Source organism: Hypanus sabinus, chromosome 27 (genome assembly GCF_030144855.1).
Source record: "Hypanus sabinus isolate sHypSab1 chromosome 27, sHypSab1.hap1, whole genome shotgun sequence".
NCBI lineage: Eukaryota > Metazoa > Chordata > Chondrichthyes > Myliobatiformes > Dasyatidae > Hypanus > Hypanus sabinus.
This window is the reverse complement of record NC_082732.1, coordinates 3,191,538-3,216,560: the sequence shown is the minus strand read 5'-3', so window position 1 is coordinate 3,216,560 and position 25,023 is coordinate 3,191,538. Positions and strand designations below refer to the sequence as shown.

The window sequence follows — 25,023 nt, the reverse complement described above, 5'->3', positions numbered from 1 at the left end:
TCATTTTCTAAACAGGTAGGAAATTCAAAAATTAGAGTTTTAAAGGGACTTGGGAGGCCTCATGCAGGATTCCCTAGAGGCTAACTGGCAGGCTGAGTTGGCGGTGAGGACAACAAATGCAATCTTATCATTCACTTTGAGAGGACTGGAACATAAAAGCAAGGATACAATGCTGGAGCTTTATAAGGCATTGGCTAGACCGCACACGGAGTATTGAGAGTCATTTTGGGCCCATTATATTAAAAAAAAGATGTGCTAGCATTGGACAGAGTCCAGTGGAGGCTCACAAGAATTATTCTGTGTTACCGTATGAGTGCTTGATGGCTCTGGTCTTGTACTCACTGGAGTTTAATAGAATGAAGAATGACCTCAATGAAACCTATTGAATATTGAAGGCCCTATCTAGATAGAGTGGATCTGGAGGGGATGTTTCTCGTAGGAGAGTCTTGGACCACTGGGCACAGCCTCAGAATAGAGGGTTGCCCATTTATAACAGAGATGAGGATAACTTCGTTAACCAGAGGGTAGTATATCTGCCGAATTCATTGCCATAGAAGGCAGTGGAGGCCAAGTTATTGGATATATGTACGGGAAGAAGGCAAGGGAAAAGGGGTGAGGGGAATAATAAATTGGCCATGATGGAATGGCACAACAGAGTCGATGGGCCGAAATGTCTAATTCTGTTCCTATGTTTTATGATTTGAGAGAGATATACAGGTAATATCAGGCCAAGTTTGAAATCAAAGACAGTAATTTTACTCTGAAGCAATGCATGTGAGAGTGAGTAGAGAGTGAATGGGAAGTGTAAGTTGCAACAACATTTTGGATGACCTGCGGCTTACGCAATGTGATACATGGGAGATTGTCCATTCAGATTGGCAGGACTGAAAGTAATGAGGCCAGGGAGGTGGGCTCAAGCAGCAGATGAGCTAAGGGAAAAGTGGTCAGTTGAAAGTGGTGGTAATGCTACAGGAGCCCATTGCTGGAAGATCATCTTGGTGTTGAACACTACTGTAAGTCTGTGTGAGCTTTGATCTTGTACAAGACAATGCATGGAGGAGAGGTCCTGATTGATGACTAAAGATTAGATCAGAAAGCACAAGGTATCAATGGAGCAGCAAAACATCCCCAGAACATGCACCATTATCAGTGCAGAATGAATGAAATCTACTGACAGGTTACGCCTCCCCATTCCTCATTCCGCTCATACAACAGATGGAATATTGCCTATATACGTACCACTTCAAGACATTGACGATTATAGCAAAAACCCATAAGGTAAGCTTAGATGCCTAATGCACCAATTCTCTACCAAGCACAATTAGTTGACCATCTTACTGCTCTGTCACCACCTTCAGCAGGTTCCCTCTTCTCTAGTATTCTCTACGCCTAGTTTTCTGCATTCTCCAGCCCCATCATACAGCATCCTCTCAAACTCCCATATCCATTTTTCAGAAATCCTGATGATTTGATATCTGACTCATTGGGCAATGTATCACATAGTCTCTTTAAAGTCACTGGTCACAGGATTTTGTGTACTTTTAAACCTTTTTTTTCACACTCCCTGTAAACTCATCAGGTTCACTTAATGATGTGTTATCCCATTCTGTAACATCATTAAAAAAAATTATAATGGCATATTTGGGCATTAAAAAAGGTAATATCCACAGTCTGTGAAATCAGCCAGTCCGGCACTACCAAAGTCCCAAGAGTGCTGGATTAATGGATTTTAACACACATTTGTTGATCACTATGTTATTGCTTATCTTGGGGTGAATGTAACACATTTTACTTTGATATAGGAAGAATCTCTTTCTAGCAGAGGATGAGGAGAGGTGACATGATAGAGGTGGAAAAAGTTATAAGAAATCTACATAGAGTGGACAGCCAGCGCCTTTTCCCCAGGGCACCAATGGCTAATACCTGACAACATCCTTGCAAGAAGTGTGGAGGAAAGTTGAGGGGAGATATCAGAGGTAGGGTTTTCCCACAGAGTGTGGTAGCTGCTTGGAACACACAGGGTTGGTGGTGCATGTTCTGTGTTCTAAATTGATCAATGCCAAGCGTGGCCTGACATCAAGCTGTTATCAGTAGAATCTCATGTGCATTCATCAACGGGAGCTTCTCTTCTACTTTTCCTCATATTAAGTAGTGCTTTTCTGGCAGAGGCAATGTGGAACTGTTCAGTAAGCAATTTATCACATCTGTATGCATGACGAAGCTTTCAGGCACATAGACTATCTTTTCTTTCAGTTAGTCCTGACAAAGGGTTTGGGCCTGAAATGTTGATTGTATAGATGCTGCCTGGCCTGCTGCGTTACACCAGCATTTTATGTGTGAAGCATATTATAGTCTATTTGCTAGAAAGAATCAAGATAAATACAATGGATAAAAGACCAAAAAAATACAAATGCTGCAAGGCTTGAAGAAAAATGAGAAACTGCTGCAAACACTCAATAGGTCGGGCAGCATCTGTGGAAATGAACATCTCATAGCTCAAATGACAGCTCATCAAAACCAAATATAGCAGCTCTTTTAGTGAACAAATTTTCTCAGACATACCTTGGATGACCAGTTTGGCACTGTCCTGTGCCCGTCCAAACTGGTTAGATGCTCTGCAGATGTAAACTCCTTCATTTCCTTCTTGTATGTTTTGAATTCTGAAAGAAGATCAACATGGAATTTGATGCCAGAAAAACACCATTTCCAAATGAAATGTATTCGTGCACAGCATATGGCAATGGCAACCGTTTATCACTCTATTTTGCTCATGTGTTGATTGGTACCCAAAAGGAAAATTGACATGATTGAAGAATGGTGTGGCCCTCCATACTATTATTTCCTTGTTAACTCACACTCGACGTTAGTTCCAGTAATTCAAATGGAAAGAAGGAAAAAGTATATTCATATTGTGCCTTTCTTTGCTTCAGTGTGTCCCAATGATTACACATGCAAAAAGGTACTTCTAAAGTTATAGTGCATCTGTTTATTTCCTCATAGCAAGACTGAAGTTAGCAATGACAAATGACCAGAGAGCCTATTGTTTTCTTGTGTCTGAGGGACGAACATCGGTTTTCATTGAGGATCACGTTTGGAGCAATGTCATTTCTCAAAATTGTCTTGGGTACTACTAAGAATTCACTTTTATTGTTATATATGTTAAAGGAAAGGAAATCATAGTAAATCTTCATTGGTCACTGATTTGACATTATCCAGTTCTGGACACTGCAACTTAGAACATAAGGAACGGAAGCCTGACTATTCCAGATAGCCCCTTGAGCCTGATCCACCATTCAATGTCATTCATGATTCATTCTTCAACTCAGCACCCTCTCCGCTTCTCTCCCCACCTCCTTGAGAGCCTTTCAGTTTCGATTTATTATTAGATAAACAGATACTTTATTGATCCCGAAGGTAATTACAGTGTCACAATAGCAATACTTATTAGTTATAGAAAAATAAACATGTAAACAGGCCCTTTAGCATAACCTTCCATGCTGATGCCAAGATGCTCACCTGAGCCAGTCACACTGGCCTGTGATCCCTCAAAATCAGGAGTTCCAAATCTGGGATCCACAAACCCTTGTGTAATGGTATTGGCCATTGGAATAAAAAAGTGTTAGAACCCCTGCTCTAAACATTAGTGATCTATGCACCTGTCCAAACAGATTTTAAATGCTGTAAATGCTCCCAGCTCTACTACTTCCTTTGGCAGCTTGTTCCAAATTTTAACCACCCCATCTGAAAAGCTTGCTCTTCAGATCCCCATTAAACAATCCTCGCCTATGTTAAACCTCTGCCATCTAGTTTTAGACTCTTCTAGCCTGAGCCTCTTGACTATGCTACCTGTGCCCCTCATAATTTTATAAACTGCTATCAGGTCACTCCTCAGCCTCCTGCACTCCACAATTTCAGGTTGTCCAGTCTCTCATTACAACTCAAGCCCTTCAGTCCAGACAACATCCCTGCAAATCTTTTTGGCACTCTTTCTGGCTTAATTACATCATTCCTACAGAACGGTAACCAAACCACACATACCACTCCAATTTTTGTCAGGCTCCATCGAGAGTATATTCAGTAACTCTGCCCTCACAACCCTTTGTTGTTGTGTTAAGAGTCTCAGATAAGAAAAGCCTGCTCATCTCCTTCTTAAATGCACAAATGTTGGCTCTGGAAGTTTGTCCCAAGTTCCAGATATCCCTAAATATCTTCTCAGCAGACTCTGCCAATCCCTCTTAGAATTCTTAGGCTTCAACCACAAAACCTTTCATTGTTCTGAAATCCAATGATGACAACTCAGACCTAGAGAGAATGTCAAAGGCTTGTAGGAGTAAATATAACCATATAACAATTACAACACGGAAACAGGCCATCTCCGCCCTTCTAGTCTGTGCCGAACGCTTATTCTTACCTTGTCCCACTGACCCGCACTCAGTCCATAACCCTCCATTCCTTTCCTGTCCATATACCTATTCAATTTTACTTTAAATGACAATACCAAACCTGCCTCTACCACTTCTACTGGAAGCTCGTTCCACACAGCTACCACTCTCTGAGTAAAGAAATTTCCCCTTGTGTTACCCTTAAACTTTTGCCCCTAACTCTCAACTCATGTCCTCTTGTTTGAATCTCCACTACTCTCAATGGAAAAAGCCTATCCACATCAACTCTATTCATCCCCCTCATAATTTTAAATACCTCTATCAAGTCCCCCCTCAACCTTCTACACTCTAAAGAATAAAGACCTAACTTGTTCAATCTTTCCCTGTAACTTAGGTGCTGAAACCCAGGTAACATTCTAGTAAATCTTCTCTGTACTCTCTCTATTTTGTTGACATCTTTCCTATAATTCGGTGACCAGAACTGTACACAATACTCCAAATTTGCCCTCACCAATGCCTTGTACAATTTTAGCATTACATCCCAACTCCTACACTCAATGCTCTGATTTATAAAGGCCAACATACCAAAAGCTTTCTTCACCACTCTATCCACATGAGATTCCACCTTCAGGGAACTATGCACCATTATTCCTAGATCACTCTGCTCTACTGCATTCTTCAATGCCCTACTATTTACCATGTATATCCTATTTGGATTATTCCTACCAAAATGTAGCACCTCACACTTATCAGCATTAAACTCCATCTGCCATCATTCAGCCCTCTCTTCTAACTGGCCTAAATCTCTCTGCAGACTTTGAAAACCTACTTCATTATCCACAATGCCACCTACCTTAGTATCATTTGCACACTTACTAATCCAATTTACCACCCCATCATCCAGATCATTAATGTATATGACAAACAACATTGGACCCAGTACAGATCCCTGAGGCACACCACTAGTCTCCGGCCTCCAACCTGACAAACAGTTATCCACCATTCCTCTCTGGCATCTCCCATCCAGCCACTGTTGAATCCAGGAGGTTAAAGGTTGGGATCAGGGAATTAAGTGGAGAAGAAGGATAAGATTGAATGTTCTTTAAGGAAAAAGGATTAATTTGAAATTACAGACAGGTATTAAGCAATGAGATGTTATGAATGCATAAGGAGACAGAGATGGCTCCCAGTGGCAGGAAGATAATTGTGATTTTAATAGATTAAGCTATAATAATCTGAAATGTCTTGCTTGAAAAGGAGTGGAAGCAGATTCAACAAGAACTTTCAAGAGGTAATTGGACACATTCCCTTTAGAGTCAGAGTCTAAAACAAACTACAGCACAGAAATAGGCCCTTTGGCCCATCTAGTCAGTGCTAAACAATTTAAACTGCCTACACGCACCAACCTGCACTAGGACCATAGCTCTCCATAGCCCTACTATCCATGTACCAATCTAAACATTTCTGAAACATTGAAATCAAACTCGCACTGTCCTGGCAGCTCATTCCAAACTCTCACGACTCTTTGAGTGAAGAAATTTCCCCTCATGTGTCCCTTAAACATTTCACCTTTCACCCTTAAAACATGACATCTGGTTGTAGTCCCACCCAACCTCTATAGAAAAAGCCTGCTTGCATTTACTCTCTCTATACTCCTCATAATTTGTTATACCTCGTTCAAATCTCCTCTCAATCTTCTACATTCCAAGGACAAAGTCCTAACCTTATTCAATCTTTCCGTATAACTCAGGTCTTCCAGTTCCAGCAACATCCTTGTGAATTTTCTCACCTTTATATACATCTTTCCTGTAGGTAGGTGACCAAAACTACACACAACACTCCAAATTAGGCCTCACCAATGTCTTATACAACTTCAACATAACATCCCAGTTCCAGAGCATCAGCAAGAATGCCTTCATTTATTCCTCTCTCCTGAATGTTGAGTTGCTCGGCCACCTCAAAACATTGCAATCTCTGTAGAGAGGAAGCAAGTGGGAAAGTGTTCCAGGAATTTAGATAGGAAGGGTCCCAGTGAAGGGAAATAGCAAAGTATTTCCCAGTCAAGGTCAGCTGTGACTTTAAAGCAGATTGACTGTTACAGATGCCTGCATCTGCTGCCTCTGAACTTCAAGGAGACAGGGACAGTAGGTCAGGAACTGTTGCCAGAAGAGATCTGGCAATCTGCTGCAGTGCATTCTGCAGATGGTTCACATTGTTGTGATAGTAAACGAGGGAATAAACATTTAAGAAGAAGGATTGGATATCAGTGCTCTACTATTGCCCTTGATGGAGATGAATTGTGGTTGTTATTCAAATTTGAGCCCTCCAAGTGGTCAAGTCACTTAGTGAAGGGGTTTCCAGCCTCACCACCTCTTGAAGTCATATATTTATCAAATTTCTGAGAATTTAGTGATGCATAATACATAATATACAAATTGAACAGATATGTCTTTTAGATACCATATGGTGAACACTGATGTTTTACAAGCTGAGAAACTTTGTAACACAAGCTGCTCAGATAATTGAGCAAAGAATAAAGCCTTTAGGCACATGATCTGCAGCTTAGTATGTGGAGGAGCTTGTCTAATAATAATTATGTGCAGCAGCTTGGAATGCTTTCCCATATTACCTGCTTATGAAACATGGGGTGTTTTCACTGGGATCATTTGTTAGTTTGCCTGAACAAATTACACTGAACAAAAGACACAGACTAATATTCATTGTTTACATAAAACAGTGGAATATGGTCAAATACTTCAGTGCACCTTATTGTAACTATGGCAAAAATCACACTTTAATTCAAGCAGTTACCTGTTTAGAAACAACAAAATTCTTACTTTTTTTTACAGTACAGCTACAGCTCAATAAAAAACTGTCTATTCACATTGTATTAAATAGCTGATTGATCTTGAAGGTGTGACAAAGGCCATTTAACTTACTTACACGAACACATCTTTCCTTAACACATTCAGTCTCTTCACACACTCACATGCACACGTCACCCTCTTCACACACACACTTGCACATTCCCTTTCACACACCCATCACCCTTCACACATTCACATGCCCCCTTACACACCCAATGAACCACAGAACATTACAACACAGAAACAGGCCCTTTGGCCCTTCTTGGCTGTGCCGAACCATTTTCCTGCCTAGTCCCACTGACCTGCACCTGGCCCATATCCCTCCAAACCCCTCTCATCCATGTACCTGTCCAAGTTTTTCTTAAATGTTAAAAGTGAGCCTGCATTTACAACTTCATCTGGCAGCTCATTCCACACTCCCACCACTCTCTGCGTGAAGAAGCCTCCCCTAATGTTCCCTTTAAACTTTTCCCCCTTCACCCTTAACCCATGTCCTCTGGTTTTTTTCTCCCCTAGCCTCAGTGGAAAAAGCCTGCTTGCATTCACTCTATCTATACCCATCATAATTTTATATACCTCTATCAAATCTCCCCTCATTCTTCTACGCTGCAGGGAATGGTAGGGCACTGAGGAGTGCAGTAGAATAGAGGCATCTGGGAATACAGATACAAAATTCCCTAAAAGTGGCATCACAGGTAGATAGGGTCATAAAGAGACCTTTTGGTACATTGGCCTTCATAAATCAAAGTATTGAGTATAAGAGTTGGAATGTAATGGTGAGGTTGTATAAGGCATTGCTGAGGCCAAATTTGGAGTATTGTGTGCAGTTTTGGTCACCTAATTACAGGAAGGATATTAATAAGGTTGAAAGAGTGCAGACAAGTTTTACAAGGATGTTGCCGGGACTTGAGAAACTGAGTTACAGAGAAAGGTTGAATAGGGACTTTATTCCCTGCAGTATAGAAGAATGAGGGGAAATTTCATAGAGGTATATAAAATTATGATGGGTATAGATAGAGTGAATGCAAACAGGCTTTTTCCACTGAGGCTAGGGGAGAAAATATAACAGAGGTCATGGGTTAAGGGTGAAGGGGAAAAGTTTAACGGAAACATTAGGGGAGGCTTCTTCACACAGAGAGTGGTGGGAGTGTGGAATGAGCTGCCAGAAGAAGTGGTAATTGTGGGCTCACTTTTGACACTTAAGAAAAACTTGGACAGGTACATGGATGAGAGGTGTATGGAGGGATATGGTCCAGGTGCAGGTCAGTGGAACTAGGCAGAAAAATGGCTTGGCACAGCCAAGAAGGGCCAAAAGGCCTGTTGTTTCTGTGCTGTAATGTTCTATGGTTCTAAGCCTGCAAACAATCCTTAACACTTCTACAGAAACATTGTGGTCTCTAATTGGTTCAATGATTCTAAAGTTTTTGATCCACAATTTTATTCCAAGTATTAGTCATATATCTAAATATTTCTTCGTTGGACCTACAGTTGAACTTTGAGTTACTGTTCAACTGTTTTACTAATTCACTGGACTTTAAGCTGTTGTTTGATGTATGAAGATCTCTTTAAAAGATAACCTGTTCTACAGTGCCAAACTGAGTATCTGATTGTTGAAAATAATAATCATCTTACCTCAAAACTCCTTTGGTGATTTTGTGATTTAGTGGCAGGTGACCTCCTTCCTTCAACCACTCGATCTTGGGTGGTGGGTGACCAATAACGGAGCAGGTGAATTCCACAGTACCACCGATGTTTTTCACCTCAATCTGTGGAGATACTCGTGCAGCCGGGGGAGCTGGTGTCATAAACAGCACAAGAAAAGAGAAAGTCAGTCTCTGGCCACTGTGACGTTGTGGTGTCTGAATGTATATAACATAGAGTGGCTGCTGAGACCCCCTCTCCCTAGTAGATCACCAGCAGGTGAGGACAGTTTCCTTACTGGCAGCACATCCACACGTCAGATCGGTAATCTCTTACTACAATCTATTAGATAGCACAGTGGGGCAGCTAGTAGAGCCAGTGGCTCAGTGCCAGCTCTGAACTCCGGTAATACAGAGTCAACAATTATGCCTGTGACTACGTTGATTTACCTGGAAGACTCTAATTTTCTTCTCCTCAAAAACATGCAGGTTGTTAGTTAATTTAAACACTATAATTTGCCTGTGAAGGCGCGTGGCAGAATCTGAAGGGGTGTGTGGTGATAATAAAGAAGGATTAGTGTGAGGTTGGTATACATGGTAGTGAACGCACATAATGGGCTGAAGCACCTGTTGGAGCTGTTTACTTCTGGGACCGTGGGAACACCTAGTGTCTTGGCTAGTCTGACCTCATCCTATGCCTGTTCCATATATGTCAGCTAGCAACAATCAACACACAAAAAATGCTGGAGAAACTCAGCAGGTCGGGCATCATCTATGGGGGAAGTGAATAGTCAATCTTATTAGGATGAGACCCTTCACTGGGAAGCACAAAATCCAGGTATCCAACATCTGTAGTCTCATAGAACAGTACAGCACAGGCATGGGCTTTTTGGCTCCAACCTAATTAAATTACACAATGTCCGCATCCTTCCATTTTCCTCAAATTCTTGTGCCTATCTAAACATCTCTTAAAAGTCTCTGATGTTTTTGCCTCTACCACCACACCAGGCAGCGACCACTCTGTGTCAAGAAACTTACCCCTCTCATCTCCTTTGAAATTACTACCCACCCCACCTTAAATGCATACCCTCTGGTTTTAGACATCTCAACCCTTGGAATAAACACTTCCTGTCTATTTATTCCTCTCATTATCTTATAAACCTCTATCAGATCTCCCCTCAGCCCCTGTCATTCCAGAGAGAAAAACCCAAGTTTGCCCAACCTCTCATTATACCACGTGCCCTGTAATCCAGGCAGCATTCTGGTAAACCTCTTCTGCACCTCCTCCAAAGCCTCAACATCCTTCCTATAATGGGGTGAACACAAACGTATGCAATTCTCCACACGTGGTCCAAATCGAGTTTTAAAAACTGCTACGTAACTTCCTGACATTTGAACTCAATGCCTCGACGAATAAAGACAAGCATGCCATTTGCTTTCTTAACCACCTTATTAACCTGTGTAGCCAATTTCAGGAGGCTATCAACTTGGACCCCAAAATCCCGCTGCTCATCCACACTCTTAAGGGTCTTGCCCTAAACAATGTACTGTCGCTGCCTACCAAGGTGCAACACTTCACATTTGTTTGGATTAAACTCCACCTGCCATTTCTCAGCCCATATCTGCAACTGATCTATATCACACTGTATTCTTTGCCAGTCTTCTATGCTATCCACAACTCCAATCTTAGTATCATTTGCAAACTTACTAACCCATCCAACTGCATTTACATCCACATCATTTATACACGTCACAAACAGCAGAGGTCCGAGCACAGATCCCTGTGAAACACCACTAATCAGACAAGAGTAAATCCATTCGAACACCATCCTCTGTCTTCAATGGACAAGCCAGTTCTGAATTCAAATGGCTAATTCACCATGTATCTCAAAGACCTTAATCTTCAAGATCAGCATCTCCTAAGGGACCTTGTCAAACACCTTACTAAAATCCATGTAAACAACATGCACATCTCTACCTTCACCAATCACCTGCATCAAAAAACTCAGTCAAGTTAGTAAGACATGATTTGTCCTGCACAAAGCTAAGCTGACTCTCCCTAGCTTTCCAAATGCTCATAAATCCTATCCCTAAGAAATCTCTCCAGTAACTTCCCTACCACTGACATGAGACTCACTGGTCTAAAGTTTCCAGGATCATCTCCGGTTCTCTTTTTGAACACTGGAACAACATTAGCTACTCGCCAGTCCTCTGAGACCTTGCCTGTAGCTAGAAAGGACACAAAGATATTTGTCAAGGCCCCAGCAATCTCTTCACTAGCCACTCTCAATAACCTAAGGTATATCCCATCAGGTGCTGGGGACTAATACCCTTTAAGTCACCCAACACCACCACCTCCTTTCCCTCAAAATTCCCGAGCATATCAATAAGCTCAGCACTGACCACCCTATCCTTCACGTCCTTCTCCTTAGTAAATATTGATGTAAAGTACTCATTAAAGATCTCACCCACATCCTCTACACCCAAGCAAATATTCCCCCTCTATCCTTGAGTGATCTTAGCTTCTCCTTATGCCCTTGAGGTACAGTACCCTCTTGGGATCCTCTTTAACTCTACTTGCCAAGTACTTTTTATGGCCTCTGCTGGCTTTCCTTATTCCCTTCCTGAGTTCTTTGCTGGCTTCTTTACAATCCTTGGGGACTCTGTTTGATCTTAGCTTTATATAATTTTCTTCTTTCTTCTTGACTAAATTCATCACCACTTTTGACGTCAAAGGTTCTCATACCCTGTGCTTCCTTATTGGAACATACCTGCTCTGTGCAGTTGGTCTTAGATGTGGACTCAACCAAAAACGGCTGTTCTCAACTAATTCTATCTAGTTCCTGCCAAATGCTCTCGTAATCTGCCCTGCTCCATTTAATACTTACTCTGATCTATAGCTATTTTAAATCTTCAGTTGTGGTTACTGTTCCCTATCTGTTCACCCATCCAAGCTCATTCCACAACATCACATCCAGTAGAAGCTCCTCTTCCTGTTGGACTATTATCCGAGGGTGGAACTCAGGATGATAGTCCCTAATGGTGATTCCTTTGCTTGCATCTTCGGAACAGCTCTATTTCTATCTTTAATATCTTTTTTTTTCCCTTTTCAGGTTTCTTTTGGAGAGCCTGACCTGGAGCTACATGATGACTTTGGTTCTTTACGGGAATGGGACCCACTCACAGGGCCTCACAACTGGCCACCTTTCAATATGCCGCGGATGCAGCCTGGAAGACTGGCATGCCAGATTTTCGTGGCTCTGGAGGCAGGCGGATTTGAGGTCGGTGCCACCGCAGAAAACTGGTGCGTCATAGGATATGGCAGATTGTAAGCAGTGAACTGGCTGCTGGCTGTGTGCCCAAAGACAAGAGATCTTTGGGCTCAGGGCTCAGAAAAGGTGACACAACAGACTTTTAACATGATAAATCGGTGAGCTGTTTTGTTGCGTCTCCCCTCTCACTGTGAAACAGGGACACCTCTTTGTCCCTTATCGGAGAGACAGAGAGAGAGAGCCTGTGGTACGTCGAATTACCAGGTGAAGGAGGAGTCTTTGGGGTATTGCAAGTCTGTGTTGATGCTTTGCTGCACGTTTGAGTGCCCGGTGGAGGGCGCTGATGTTCTTTGTGGTGGGGAGGGGGATCGTTGCTTTACTGCAGCTTCTGCAGTAAAGGGAGCTGGGGAGGCTTTGGGGTTCTAACATTTAACTGTCATTCATTCTTTGGGGCACTCCTCAGTTTTCATGGATGTTTGTGAAGAAAAATAATTTCAGAGTGCATATTTTATACATTTCTCTGAGATTAAAGCCCTCCTAAAAGCACCTAACAAATTCTTCTCCATCAAAATCTCTTGCTCTCAGAAGGTCCCAGTTTATATTAGGGATTTTAAAGTCCCCACGACAACAACCCTATTGTTTTTAAACCTTTCCTTAACTGAGGAGTTTCCTCAATGTCCCGGTGCCGGTGGCTATTGGGGGAGGTGGTGGCGTCTATAATTCAATCCCATCAGTGCTTGCATCTGTTCCATGTTTGAGTTCTACCCATACAGTCTCAGTGACTGAGTCCTCCGTAATGTCTCCTCTCAATGCAGCTGTGATATTGTCTTTGATTAGTAGTGCAAATCTATTACTTTTACTTCTCTCTCTGTCATTTCTAAAACATCAAAACCCCGAGACATTCAGCACCCACTCCTGTCCCTCTCTCAACTACGTCTCTGTAATGGCCACAACATGATAGCTCCATGCTCTGAGTCCATCATACCCATAATACCCCTAGCATTAAATTACCCACATTTCAGACTATCCATCGTATCATACTTATTACTTTGTTCCTACCTTTTATTTATTACTGGCCCTGACACCTATCTTCCTCTTCATTCCTCCATTTTTGACTTGGTGCTCTGGTTCCCATCCCCTTCACCCTCTGACTCCTTATCAACGATGTCTGTACATTAATGGGAATGTAACCCACTTGTGCGGCTGCCAGGCCTTTCAAATGCTTCCACTGGCTGTGCCTATGACTGGGTCCCAGTGCAGGGCAGGTGAGTGGCCCCATACATAAACCCTGAGCATAACAAGAACACTCCATGTCTCACAGCATCACTTAGTGTCTAAACAAGCCCACTAGTTTTCCCAGCCTTTTCCTGTTGCATGAGCACTCAAACCTGGATGCCAATGTAGTCATCTTCAGCATTCTGCAAATGCTGGGCATTTAAATATGTGGACACTCTCCTTTTCTGTTCCTTTCTGTGCTTTCAACTACATCTCATTAGCAATCAAACTGCTAATAAGAACAATCTCTTGTTGGCTAAGTTGCACGTGGAAGTTCTCATGTCTAGTTGATATGTTTATCCATTAGCTATCTTTGATTACTTTGACACAAGTCCATAAACCAAATGAAGATTATGTTTGAGGATGTTGAACCCAAGAATCCAAACAGAGATGGACTGCATCATGCTGCACGTAGGACATTCAGCCAGTTCCACTGGTGATAGCTCTTTGATAAGACGCACTTCCCCTCTTCATTTCCCACAGTATGTTTCCCATTCTGTCATTTAACTACATTCCATTTGAAAGTGATGGCAATGGAAAAGAAAACAAGATTGTGTAGCGAAGTGAAAGGATTAAGAGGCTGTACTCACATTTCACAGTTACTGTTGCAAATGCATCACTTTCACCAACTCTGTTCTTCACCAGACACCGGTACTTGCCCGAGTCAGACACCACAGCGAGGTTAATCTGCAGGATTCCATTGCGTTTGATTGCCCGGTCAGGTAAGGTTCCATTTACTTTAGACCATTCATATGTGATTGGTGGGGTTCCTTGGGAAAGGCAGTGCAGTCGGATAATCTCACCCACACGGATGGTGACAGTCTCGACATCAAAGGTGGCATACGGTGTAGCTAAGGAACAGGATAAGTTAATCAGGATACATTTAACACCTATTGTTATTTTGACCCTATGTATCTCAAAGCAACGGTCACTTTAGGATTGGGATGATCAATTTCACAAAATACAATCAAGCTGTCTTTACAACACACACAAAATGCTGCAGGAATGCAGCCAGGTAGGTTTTGGGCCAAAACCCTTCCCCCTGTTTATTTCCTTCCACAGATGCTGCCTGACCTGCTAAGTACCTCTAGCAATTTTGTGTGTGTGTGTTACTCAAGATTTTCAGCATCTGCAGTATCTCGTGTCTCCAAGTTGCTTCTACTACAGTTGAAACCAGTAAAGAGACTGAGCCAAATTGTTGACGGTTCCTTTCTCACAGAGGGGCCACCCAACCTGTTCACTTCCTTTAGCACATTGTTTGTTGCTTAAAACCAACAAAGATTACTGACAATCTCCTGTTGTGACAAGGTCCTGTTACCTCATTTCCCACAGTTACTGAGAATGCCTTTCCAGAGCAAATAGCCTCATGCCGTAACTAAGATAGACAAATAGGATTAAATAGGTGGGTCGCTGGGCGGTATGGCTCAATGGACCAGAAGGGCTTGTTCTGCACTGTATCTACAAATAAAAATGAACTTTGACTTTGCGTTACCAAGGCCACCTGGGGAGGTCTTCAAAATTTTCTGCAAAACATCTGTGTTCATTTTAAGATTGTAGTGTAAGGAAATTGTACAAACTCCACAAAGTCTGCACCAGAGAACAGGATTGAACCTGGGTCACTGGAGTGGTGAGGTAGCAGCGCTATGAGAGATCCTCTCTAGGTTGTGAAAGGACTCAGAAATGCAGCAGAAAACAGAGTTCCAAGGTTGCAGAAAATGCCTGCAGTCCCAGCAAATCCAACCCACTGATGACCCAAACATTTGATCATATGTACGGATTAAACAAAGATTATTAGTCTGTAGTTGGAGAGGACCTTTAAGAATTATTTTCTGAACTAGAATTGCAGCAACACATCAACGGCACTACATTATCAGTAAAGCGGCTTTTCTCCATTCCCTGCTCACCCAGTTTCTTCCAGAACTTTTCACCTTCATGCAATCCTAGCTATTTACACAGTGCAGTTGACAGATTTGATATTTACACACCTACCAAAAAACCTGGAACTTCTCATTTTCAAAGAGTGCTTAAAACATTCTGGCAAGGCTACAAATGCTGGGAAAAGTGTTGGAAATACTCATGTAGCCAGGCAACAACTATTGAGAGAAAAAGAAAGTTAACAGTCCAGTCTGATGACCTTCATCAGCTCAGATGAAAGATTATCAACCCAAAGCATTAACCTTTGTTTTTATTTCCACAGATGGTGCCTACTCTACTGCGTGTTTGCAGTACTTGCTGGTTGTGTTTCAGTGGGGGTGGACTTACTTTCGACATCCAGCATTATGAAGAGCTCATTGAATCCAGCAGAATTGGAGGCATTGCAGATATACTGGCCGGAGTCCTGCAGGCCCACATGAGGAATGACCAATGATCCATCAACAATCTTGTGTTGCCATGGCAATGGGGCCCGCAGTTTAGACCACTGAATAATTGGAGTGGGATAACCTAGAGACCAGAGGGAAAATCAAGGGTTAATTCAAAAAAAGTGTCACAAAGGAATCTTTTTCCCTTTTGTTTTGACCAGGCTGGCATTTAATACTAGATACCTATACCCTTACCAATTCTGAGAGCTGTTCCTTTTTACAGAGGTTTTATATTAAAGACTAGTGTGAATCTCACTGGAAACATCAGGTAGCTAGAAAGTACAATTCCCAAAGTTGCCTCAGTTACAAAGTTTACTCAATCTAGAAGAATTGAGGGACATTAATCTGAGAGGGGAATGTCGCATGTCAGATTAAAGAATAGGTCAGAAAAGGACCATGAAGAGGCTACAAACTCATTTCTCTGATAAAGAGGAAGACACAGTAAAGGAAAAATTTTATACCTATATAGGAATGTAATCACTAAATGGTGGTGAATGGTCACTAAACTAAAGGAAGGGATACAGGGATTCTTGTGAGTGAGGGTCTCTTATTGCCATCCTGCATGACATTAGCACCCCTGCAGTGGTGTAAACAAGTTTTGTACCCTGCTGAACCCTTCCGGTGGCTTTTGAGAGTAACTATTGACCCATTCTGTACTCTACCAACTAATATCCCAGGTAGCACAAATACCATCATGTCAATTCTGGAATGTGTTCTGCTGACCATTACCTCAAACTAATTACATCGCAACTAATTGTCGGCTGTCCGCCGATTTTGATGATGACAACTATGTTTGTGCAGCTCATCTGATGTGTGTTTGGAGGTGGCTGTAGAGGCCAATTCTTAAACGGCATAGATGTATGGGGACAAGGGAATTGTCCTGATTCTGTAGGCAAGGCTGTTGCCGCTGCTTTTCCCTTCTGTCGAGCGGTGTCCAGCTCTGCGTGACGCCCATCTTCTAAGTTGCTGTAAGCAAGTTTAACAGGTGTGCCAACCAGTTCTGTCGGGTGCCCTATGTTTCAGAGATCAGGGAGTAAGCCCGCTATAAGCAATGCTGGCTTTCACATAGTCTTTTTACCTCTTATGAGGTCCATCATGGCTTCTGCTTCCTTGTGATAATTGGCCATACAGCAGCTGCTTAGGGAGTCTGGAGTCCTCAATGTGTTAAACATACCTGCTCCAATGAAGCTGTGCTTTCAGGATCACGGCTTCAATACTGGTAGCCTTAGCCCTGTTAAGGACTTCCAGCTTTGTGACAGTCATTCCAGTGGATACCTATAATGGATCTCAGGCTGCGCATGTGAATTGCTCCAGGAATTTGAGTTGCCTTTTGTACATGGTCCACATTACACAACCATTCGGGAGGCTAGTGAACACAGCCTTGTACAGGTTGATCTTAGTGAACATCTGGAAATTGTGCTGGCTTAGCTCAGCTGATTGCAGGCAGCCCAGGCTCTGACTAGCCTTGCAATTCCTGTTCATTTCTTTATCCACAAAATCATCACTGGAGCTGACACTGCTGAGGTGTTTGAATTCCTTTACTACCCTCAGTGTGTGCCTTCCATGGTGATGGAAGGTGACACAACAGTGGATCCTGAAGCAGGCCTCTGTTTTGTGTAGACTGATGGTGCGGACAAAGTGACACGTGTGGGCCATTGGAGTGTAGACATCCTCATAGAGGATGACTCTTTTAGCTGTCCTGGATTTGGATGCAGATCAAGCGATGATCCATCGAGTCTGTGCTCTAAGGACACCCTGTGTTCAAGACCCCTGACTGCATGGTTGAGTGTGCAGGTGAAAAGGAGGGTGAACAGCATGAGGGAAGCACAGAGCCTTGCCTCGTGCCATATAGTGGGATCAATAGTGATGAAATCAGCATAGTCAGCCCTTCGACAAAAAAAGAAAGCTGATCAGGATTGGTTTGACAAAAGTGAAGAAAACATCACCAGGATTCTGGAAGAGAAGCAGAAGGCATTTCTTGTATGGCAGAAGGACTTTTTTTCCATCTTGAAACATAATCACTTCAATCATCTTCAGAAGCAAGCACAGGCTGCACTACGCAGAATGTGAGCTGAATGGTGGGAGAGAAAGGCAAAGGAAATCCAATAATACACTGATCAAAAAAAACTTTAAAGATTAAAACAATCTATGGACCACACAAGTTGCACCACGCCCCTTCTGTAAGCAGACAGCACAGTCCATTCTCAGAGAGAAGAAGAGCGTTCATGGACAGGTATAAAGAGCACTTCCACAACTCGTTCAACAGGTTCTCTATCACAGACCAAGCTGCACTCGATCCAATCCCCCAGAAACTCACTGCCTACAACTTTAATCTCCCTCCTACTGTGGCTGAGGTCGAGTAAACCAATGCTTGCTTAAATTCTGGAAAAGCCTCTGGAAGGGATGAAACCTCTGCCAAGATCTTTAAGTCAATGAGTCCACTATGGACCCTAAATGACATTCTGACAAACATCGGGGAAACAGAAATACAACAGACGCAATGACCTCAGAGACACTTGGATCGTACCTCTTCAAGAATGAAAGCAGCAAAGCTGACTGTGATAACTATCACAGTATCTTGCTGCTGTCGATCTCTGGGAAGGTCCTAACCCACATCATTCTCAACTGTCAAATCACCATCATATCAGAGAAGAAACTGCCTGTGACACAATGTGAGTTCCATTCTGGAAAAAGCACCATTGATACGATATTCGCTGTCCATCAGGTTCAAGAAAAATGTATTGAGCAGAACCTGGATCAGTGACTTCAATAGGATGTCCATGCAAATTCATCACTCTTGCTCGTCTCTTCAACGATGATATGACTGGCCTTGTTCTCTCAAATGGGGAAGCCTCAGAGCCATTCAATAATTAATTACTGTTTCCTTAATTATCGTTTTAACGAAGTAGACATTTTCAAAAGTACTAGAAGTTCCCAAGATTATGAATTTTTCAAAGAATCCAAGCAAAGTGTTCAAAATATCAGAGACAAGCTCAAATTAGGAAAATGGAAATACAAAGGCAAGAGAAATGGAGGTTTCCCTATCCAAAGGAGACAGGGGAATTGGAACAATAGTTTCATGCAGCAAAGGCAATTGTTGCATTTCTGACATGACTGCAAAAGATGTGTTTAAGATGAGTGAGCTAAGCTGACCCTTGAATTAGCAGCTAACATCTTGGAACCAATACCCTTTGCTTATACTAATAATTTCCTAAGTTAATGTTGTGGGTAAGAAGCAGAGAAACCCAGTCTGGATACACAGTGAAATTAAACATTGCCCTTACAACAGGAACGTTTTACATTTTCCTTTAAGCTTTGCATTATTGTAGCAGTTTATTTTGGCAAATAATTTTAAGCTTTTCTATTGAGATATGTAAGACTTGCCCTTAGTGAAGTTCAAGGTAACGGAATGAAATATTCATCTCATGACGGGCAAGCCTGCTGACATTCCAGACTCATTCTTGGACACATTCACAATCACCTACGAGACCTAAGTAGGCTAGATAAGGAAGAGGCATTCAATAATATCCTAAGCTTTATGATCAACACCAGACATTGTCAATGTCATACACACCAGTAGCTGAACAACGCAGGGTGACAGTCTGGCCTGCAGTGGTGGTTATTGAAGGTTCCTCTGCAGTAACCTGAGGAGCTTGCGGTGTGGAGGCTGAACGTTCGACTATCACCTCCACCTGTGCTTCTGCTTTTCCAAACATATTCGTTGACCTGCAGGAGTAGATTCCAGAATCCTGCAGCCGGGCAGAAGTAATCTGAAATGGGAATTTCAATAACTGGGATTAAATGGGCACAAAGGTTATAGTTCCACTAGTCACAAATCATTGAAAAATTAAGTAACACACATTGAGTGTCTATTGTTGATCACTCATGGCAGTGAACCTAGAGTAATTAAGGCAAAGTAGCGGTAAAGTTTATTGGATCAGTGAGAGGTGGTTGAAGTCAGTTCCCTTTTTATAAGGTTCACATTGCCCTTATTTTTACATAATAGCGATTCTGGCTGTTGGAGGGAACAAGCTTTCTCTGTGGCGTAGGATGAGAAGCTGGGCTGACATACTGCATTCCTGGGCTAATCTGCTGCACCAGTGCTGGGATGGTGTAACTCCAGTAATTTCCACTCTCAACATCGACTTTCATATTTAGTGGAAGAAATCGATATATAAATATGATTACAATTTAACAGAAAGAAAAAAGCACGTATAAGGTCAAAATTGTCTAAATGTATATAACCTAAAGATATTTTAAACTGGGATTTAAAGTGACATTTATTTCTTTGTGTTCTTTGCAACGGATAATGGCTTTTCTTGCTGAAGTTATGCACATACCATTGGAAATATCAGAGACCTCAGATGGTGGAATCTGAAGGAAAAAAGCATGTCATAGGAATGAGTCAGCAACAAACATTTCTGGTTGAGACCCTGCATCAGGACTGAGACTGTAGAGGGAACACTCTCAGTAGCAGTGTCACTACCCTAAACCTCAACCAAACCTTTCCCTTCAAAGATGCTGCCACAGCCAATGAACTCCAGAGGTATGTTTCCATGCACCTGTTTCTGCCTGAGCATCCTCTTTGTTTATGCTGTGTAATTGTGCAACAAGTGTGATGCAAAGTGTGAAGTTTAAGAGACTACTAGACAGGTATATGGAGGAATTTAAGGTGGGGAGGTTACATAGAGGCAGGGTTTGAGGGTTGGCACAACATTGTGGGCTGAAGGGCCTGTACTGTGCTGTACTATTCTATGTTCAAACATAGCCTGGACCTGTTGTAGATCGTTAGGCAGTAAAAGGAAGATCCTTCAGAGGATTTTAAGGTAACACTGCCCAGAGTTCATAGATTTCCCACATCACAGAAATGGTTAAAAATCAGAGAAACTAATCTGTTAAAACAGGGAATTGTTGTGGTGCTTATTTCATCAGCCTGGTGTGATTCTGTGCAGTTGGACTTGTTGATTTATAAGAAAACACTGTGCCAGTAATTGAGGCTCTACACAACCAGGAGTAATCTGCAGAGTATATGATGTTTGTGCCAAAGGTAAATGGACATTTGTTTTGCATCAGCAATCTTGCTCATTCCATCGTCCTCCCAACTTTACATAAAATAGCTCTTTGAATTTGTACATAATTGCATGCTCTATGTGCACAGTAACTTTAATTAACCCAGCGAGAGTACACCAACCTAAATCATTATACAAGCATCTTGCCCATACTGATCATAGTTTTGCTCTGTGAGGACAAGATACAGCAGTAAATGGCCTGCATCCGTTTGTAGTGTAGGGGGAACCAAATGCAATATTTCTACATTTATTGACAAAATGAAACTGGGTGGACAAATAAGTTTGTAATGGGGATGCAAAGAGTTTTCAGGGTGATTAGGACAAGCTGAGACAGTGGACAACTTCATGACTGATGCAGAACTAATGTGAAGTTGTTCACTTTGATTGGAAGAAAACAAAATGTCTGAGTTACTTAAATCATATACAAAGTGCTCTGGGCATCTTTGTTCACCAGTCACAGACAGCAAACACATGCGGATACAGCAGACAGTTAAGAAGGCAGGATGTATGTTGGATTTCCTTGCAAGGGATTTTGAGCACAGGAGCAAGGAAGTTCTACACAGTTATACAGAACCTTGGCGAGACCACACTGGGAACATTGTAAAATGACCAGGAATCCTCACTAAAGAAAGGGCGTGCAACAACGGTTCACCAGACTCACTGCTGGAATTCAGATTAGAACTCAGTACTCAAAGATAAAAATGTGCTTTATTTGTCACAAGTACATCAAAACATACAGCGAGATGCGTCGTTTGCATCAAGTCAAATTAGCGAGAATTGTGCCGGGCATCCTGCAAGTCTCGCCATGCCAACAGAGCATGCTCACAACTTACTAACTCTAGCCATACCTCCTTTGGGAAGGTGGGAGGATATCAGAGCACGGGGAAACCCACGTGGTCATGGCAAGAAGGTACAGAGTCCTTGCAGACAGCAGCAGGAATCTTACAGCTGTCCCGATAAAGCTATGCGTAGGAGATCTCGGTGAGACATACAAAACTCTATTTGACATTGGTTTATTCTTGTCACATGTTCCAAGAAACAGTGAAAAGCTTGTCTTGCATACTGTTCATACAGATCAGATCATCACACAGTCACCGAATGAGAATAAGGTAAAACAATACCAACACGAATAAAGTGAAGTGGTTGTAGGGAAAATGTTTCCCCCAAGCTCAAATTTGTCAGAGACAATGTTGGAAGAAGTGGGAATGAGAATTATGAATCATAACCAAAATGAGAAAATAGCAGCAACACTCAGCAGGTCAGGCAGCATCTGTGGAGAGAGAACAGAGATAATGTAGCAGGTTGAAGATCATTGTCAGAATTAAGGGTCAATATTTACTCACTGTCAGGATGGGATCGCCTTCCTTTAGCACCCGTCTCCCCAAGTTGTTCCTTGTCCTGCCATTAACCCGATGCCAGCTTATTGTAGGACGAGGCTCTCCCATACCTACACACTCCAGTGTAATGGAATTGCCCACACCGAGCCGGACTGGACCTTGGGGAGAGATGGACACAGTGGGAGGCCCTAGGAGAGAGTAAAATTCCACTGATGAAGCAGACACCAATGAGCACAGATCATTTTGTATAGTGGAGGACTGGCCATGTTCCACTCAGACTTCAGATGACAGTCAATTCATCCTACTGGCAGCTTAGGTGGGCAAAACTTCAAGGCAAAATTACCCCAGAACCCATTGCAAAATAAATGTCCCATTGCTCTAAACAGAAGCTTCAGCATCGACAAGGCAGCCGATGGCCAAACAAGCAAGGGAAAGGACAGATTTTCATATCCTGATCTTGAGCAACACACAGAAAACAGGCACCACGTGGTGTAGTGGTTAGCATGACGCTACTACAGCTCGGGGCGTTCCGGTCGGAATTGAGAATTCTGTACATCCTACCTGTGGAATGCGAGTTTCCCCCGGCTCGTCCAGATACCACCCTCCCTCCACACAGTCCAAATTCGTACCGGGTGGGCTCGCTGGTCATTGTAAATTGTCTGTGATTAGGCAGTGGTTAATTGGGTTTGTCAGGGTTGTCACAGTGGCATCGTTCGAAGGGCCGGAAGGATTGACTCCATGTGCATTGCTAAATAAATACATAATGCTGGGGGAACTCAGTAGGTCAGGCAGCGTATCTGGGGGTGGGGGGTGCAACTGAACAGTCAACGTTTTGACCCAAGTCCCTTCTTTCAGGATTGGAAAGGAAGGGGGCAGAAGCCAGAACAAGGTCGGAGGAATGGGGGGTGGAGTATACAAGCTGGCAGGTGAGGGGGTAGGTGGGTGGAGGAGGGGTGATGTTGTGAGCTGGCAGGTGAGGGGTAGGTGGGTGGAAGAGGGGGGATGTTGTGAGCTGTGAGGGGTGGGTGGGTGGAGGAGGGGGGAATGTCGTGAGCTGGCAGGTGAGGGGTAGGTGGGTGGAAGAGAGGGGATGTTATGAACTGGCAGGTGAGGGGTAGGTGGGTGGAGGGGGGGGATGTTATGATCTGGCAGGTGAGGGGGTAGGTGGGTGGAAGAGGGGGGGATGTTATAAACTGGCAGGTGAAGGGTAGGTGTGTGGGTGGGAGAGGGGGAGCTGGCAGTTAACAGGCAGTAGAGGTAGAGGTATGTTACACATATTTTAAATTTGCAGGATGCCCCAAATACCACAGGACTAATACACTACCCTCTGCAGCTGGGTACGGAAAAGGCCCCTGATAATATGTACAATGTGGTTGCAAACACTAGAATGAGATAAATAACTAATATAGTTAAACTTTACTTGGGTTTCAAGCTGAGTACAGGTATCGATTATGACTGACGTTTCAATGACAAACTCTGCCACCTTCTTTATATATCGTCATATACGCTGGAAAGCACATGATCCACTTCTTCAACTAATGTAGATATTTTAGCGGAAATGAGTGGGGATAAATGTGGTTGGACCCAGGTGGGAGTACAAACCTTTACCCTCTCAAGGAGCCTGGGGCCCTTTACTTTGAACTAAGACAGTAGACATCTCCGGGCTTTGCATCTTACTGAAAAAGAGGTGCCAAAGAGCAGCAGCCGTTGGCACAGCAATGCAGTGACATCCACCAATCCTGACACGAGCTGGAGAAAACCACAAATCAGCCCAAGCTCACACTAAAACTAGAAAGCAGGCACATCAAAAACAGGCATCGTTGTTGTGCCAAGAAAACTGTTGACAAATTGCAGAGATAAATGGATAAATGAAGCTTACAGCTTTACAATAGTCTTACAGCTTTGTACCTTGCACGATCAGAGTCGTTATTCTGAATGCCGACCCAAACCGATTGCGAGCCACACACTTGTACTGGCCTTGGTCTTGTTGGCTAATCCTACTGATGGTTATGACAGAGCCATCACCACTGATCTTCATATTGTCTGAAACACCAGGCAAACAGGAGAGATGTTAATTTCATATAGTATTACATTGCTTTAAACTTTCCTTGTGCTCTGCGCATTAGTACTCTAAATGTTTCCAAGTAGTAAAGCAAAATAGCGAGGTGATGGCTAACAATTTATCAAAGTCCCCCTTCAGCTGCCAGAAATCTGAGATCAATGTAGTTGGTTTGTTTGAAACCAGAGTAATATTAAAAGCTCGTCCTTCAGCTCCAACACTATACCTTCGATTAGTTTTCATTCTTTGGACCTCACAGTATCAAAACTCATAATAAACCATTTCTCAAATTTCAGTAGGCAAGGAAAATATACGTAGACATCAAACATCTCAATATCACTGATCAAAATTCATACCATAACTGCATTTCAAACCTGAAGGAACAGTTATAAAGTTTGCTGGAGTGGAAATCAAAGCTGTGGATAACTTTCTCTCCATGAAATAGGTTATTCTGAATGGAACACAATCCTGACATTAGAGCATAGAGTATAGCATTGGAAAGGCCATTCGGCCCATGACATGCCACACTTGATGTCAATTTATATTAAATGTCCTTCTCCTGTGTATCATCATGTCCCTTCATATTCAGTGTCTATCTGAAAGGCTCAAACTCGACCAACCTGCCTGCTTACACTATTACCCCGAGTAACCCTTTCAGGCTCCTACCACTCTCTGTGTAAAAAGCTTGCCCCTCACCTCATCTTTAAACTTCCTCCATCTAGCCATAAAAGTACATCCCCTGGCTTTGATATTTCTACCGTG

At 42.7% G+C, this 25,023-nt stretch overlaps 1 protein-coding gene across 3 annotated transcripts in view; it reads right to left on the bottom strand.

Moving 5' to 3' along the window:
• Positions 1-25,023, bottom strand: part of hspg2 (heparan sulfate proteoglycan 2) — a 521,654-nt gene that overhangs the window by 78,609 nt on the left and 418,022 nt on the right. For all 3 annotated transcript variants that reach the window (XM_059951673.1, XM_059951675.1, XM_059951674.1), the window contains 7 exons: positions 24,111-24,245; positions 22,209-22,390; positions 19,371-19,566; positions 15,699-15,878; positions 14,027-14,287; positions 8,882-9,044; positions 2,563-2,660 (listed from right to left, as the gene is read on the bottom strand). In XM_059951673.1, coding sequence (XP_059807656.1) covers positions 2,563-2,660; positions 8,882-9,044; positions 14,027-14,287; positions 15,699-15,878; positions 19,371-19,566; positions 22,209-22,390; positions 24,111-24,245 — 1,215 coding nt within the window. The remainder of the gene's footprint in view (positions 1-2,562; positions 2,661-8,881; positions 9,045-14,026; positions 14,288-15,698; positions 15,879-19,370; positions 19,567-22,208; positions 22,391-24,110; positions 24,246-25,023) is intronic.